This window comes from Aplysia californica, unplaced genomic scaffold (assembly GCF_000002075.1).
Source record: "Aplysia californica isolate F4 #8 unplaced genomic scaffold, AplCal3.0 scaffold00355, whole genome shotgun sequence".
Lineage (NCBI taxonomy): Eukaryota > Metazoa > Mollusca > Gastropoda > Aplysiida > Aplysiidae > Aplysia > Aplysia californica.
Window position 1 is genome coordinate 123,430 of NW_004797625.1, and position 2,940 is coordinate 126,369.

A 2,940-nucleotide genomic window follows, 5' to 3' on the forward strand; every position below is an offset into this window, starting at 1 on the left:
CCCAATATCTGTCATTTACATGTTTGTCAAGTAACCAATCACAAGTCAACAACACCAATGATGAAGCTTACATTGATCCCAGCCACATGAGCGTCTGAGCGGCAGTGCCTGGCTGAGTTGTCAGTGCACAAATGGCTCTGTATACACCAGGTACAGGCAAACTCACTTATGGCACACGCCATACACCTGGAGGAGGAAACGAGAGACTGGGGTCACTGAAGAGACATTAGCTTATTTCATTGTTTGTTGTTTAGTTTTAGTTAGAGTTTTGTGGCACTTGCAAAACAATTAGGTCATTTAAGTGCCGAAGACTGGAAGTATTACAAGAGAGTAACAAACACAAAAAAGAAGGCGGGGAAGATAAGGATGATAGAGGTTTGATAGGAAAAAAGGAGCAAACCACACCAGAGCACCCGCCAACCACATACTTTTCATAGTTTTGACATGAGGTTAATGACTTGTAGTCTTGGTGAGCTGATAAATAAAGGCCACATTTCACCAGGAACAGACAAAGACAATAGCAGGAGCTACCCCGCCCCTCGTCATGAGACAAAATGTTTCAACACGCTGATGATCCTAAAGTGCTGGGTAAATTGGGAGGACTTTTATACATAAATGGGAACAAAATCAGGACCTACAATTACAATCTTAAGCTGTTTTTGTCACAATAAGAAGTACAAGATGGAGTTTATGTAACAAGAAACCACATCCCCCCCACCCCCCGAAAAAAACAACAACAAAGTAACAAAAAAACCCCCCAAAAAAACCTCCAACAAATAACCTTCCCAAAACCCCGACCCCCACAAAGAAAACAAATCTGATCAAACAAGGTGAAAGCAACAAAAAAAAAAGGACCAACAAAAAAACGAAAGAAGAAAATAAAAGGAATCAAACTACATTACACCAAGACCATGTGACCAAAGCTATGAACACTGTAATACCATTGTTACGTTTTACATCTCCATCAAACTAATATGGATCATTTAGGAGGCGGACTGCTTCGACTCTGCCTGTAAGGGCCAACCCAGGCTAAGAGGGAAATAACATTCTAGTAGAAAAACTTGGTGAAGAGCCTCACCACTGTACCATAGACACTAGTATAGTGGTCTGGAAACACAAAAAAACCACTTCAAATGACAGGTGTACTGACCATTTTGGTTTAGTTTTGTTTTTTAAAGAGTTTTACGGCTCTTGCAACTACATAAGGTCATATGAGCACGTGGGACATAAGTTGGTTGTTTTCGTGTTAGTTCACAGCACGGCTTGGTTTTACTTTATGGCTGAAATTAAAAACTCACAGTGAAAAAATTATTAGTAAAAACAGTTATTTACATTTTTTTTAAAAAGTATTATAAACTGACCGTGAGTGGACTGTGCAGTCATAGAAAGTGACTGTGTCGTGCACCAGTTCCTGGTCATCCACATGGACTGCCAGCTTCATCTTGACAGAATCTGCAAATGGGAGTTAGTTGTTTGTTGGTTTATTAGAGAAGAAAGAAGGATATCAATACAAATAGGGTCAGTTTGTGTGCAGAAAAAACCCAACATACAGTCAGGCAATACACATTACAAGAACACGGAAAACTTGAAATTGAGGACAGTTCGTACAATTTGCCATTCCCAGAATGATATCTCTTTAATTATTCGTAATACGGTTTACTGAAATTAAGAAGATATCTAATTTATTTGTCAATCCCTAACTGTAGGAAGAGAGAAACAATAGCTGGGTAAGAAAGAAGTCAGACCTACCAGTAGTACCTTCTAATGATCCATGAGATGGGAGTTTAAAATTTTGAGACAGATGATGTCCATATATATATATACATATACATTTAATAATAAATGTAATTCTAAGAGCGAGGATATTATAATTCATACTTGCTTTCTAAAACAACTTTCCAATTCAACTTTTGCAATGATGAAGATTCTGTTTCACAACAATAATGACAAAGATGATCAATGTGATGATGATGATGATGCCTTTCTGGTATATTCATTACCTCCACGCACTGTTTCCCCAACAACTCTCTCTCTCTCTCTCCCAACCACTTCTTTCCTTAGTGTTCCCCTTTCTCTGGCCGTTCCAATTTGGTTTGTGTTCAGCGCACCTTTTAGCATTGTGACGTGAGTGTACGCACTTTGGTTTCTTCATCTAGTATAGTCATTTACATTATTTTTTTTTAAACATTCCAGACGCAGCCCGTAGAGGGAGAAACTTTGAACGTATCATAAAATATTTTGGAAATCCTACCAAGTCTCTACCTTTTTTATTCTCTGCTGTATACAATGATGATGATGATGATGATGATGATGAAGATGATGTCAACTATGATGATGATGATGGCAAAAAGAAGAGAAAAAAATAAAAGAATTTTCAACGAAAAAAACCCCCAAGCTTCAAGACTGTTAGATATGCATGGCTCACCTCTCCCCTCAGCAAAGGCCGGCAGTTTGTCGGTGGTCGGGGTGTAGCACTGGAACTTGTTCTTGTTGTTCTTGTTGCGCTCCGCACTAGTGGACACGGGGGTAGCTCCTGGGTCGGTAAGCGAAGAGAACACACAGCGGTACTGTTGGGTGTTGTGGAACTCCAGGAGGTGCCTGATGTCAAAGCTCAGCTGAGGAAACACAGAGTTTAGTTTAGTAAGGTTTTATGGCACTCGCAACTGCATAAGGTCATATGTGTGTCAAGGGGTGTATGTCAACAGAGAAGTCAAAATGAAATAGCAGTTCACAAGAAAGAGACAGTTTACTGGAAATACTAAGAGAACTGTTGCATAATATGAATAAGGTGGAACAAACCACACCACACGACAATTTAAGTAAAGTCACAATAAACGTTAGTTAATGTACAGGAAAAGAAAGATACATAGAAACAACACATGGACGTTTGTTGGGGGTTATTTAACTTGAAAAACCTCAGGAACTAGGTACATCCCCCCC

At 39.3% G+C, this 2,940-nt stretch overlaps 1 protein-coding gene across 1 annotated transcript in view; it reads right to left on the reverse strand.

Annotated features, from left to right (window-relative positions):
- Positions 1–2,940, reverse strand: part of LOC101854347 (plexin-A2) — a gene marked incomplete in the record, with an annotated part of 268,808 nt that overhangs the window by 38,084 nt on the left and 227,784 nt on the right. The window contains 3 exon segments of the mRNA XM_035970985.1: positions 72–186; positions 1,362–1,452; positions 2,426–2,615. Of these exon segments, the coding sequence (XP_035826878.1) occupies positions 72–186; positions 1,362–1,452; positions 2,426–2,615 (396 nt within the window).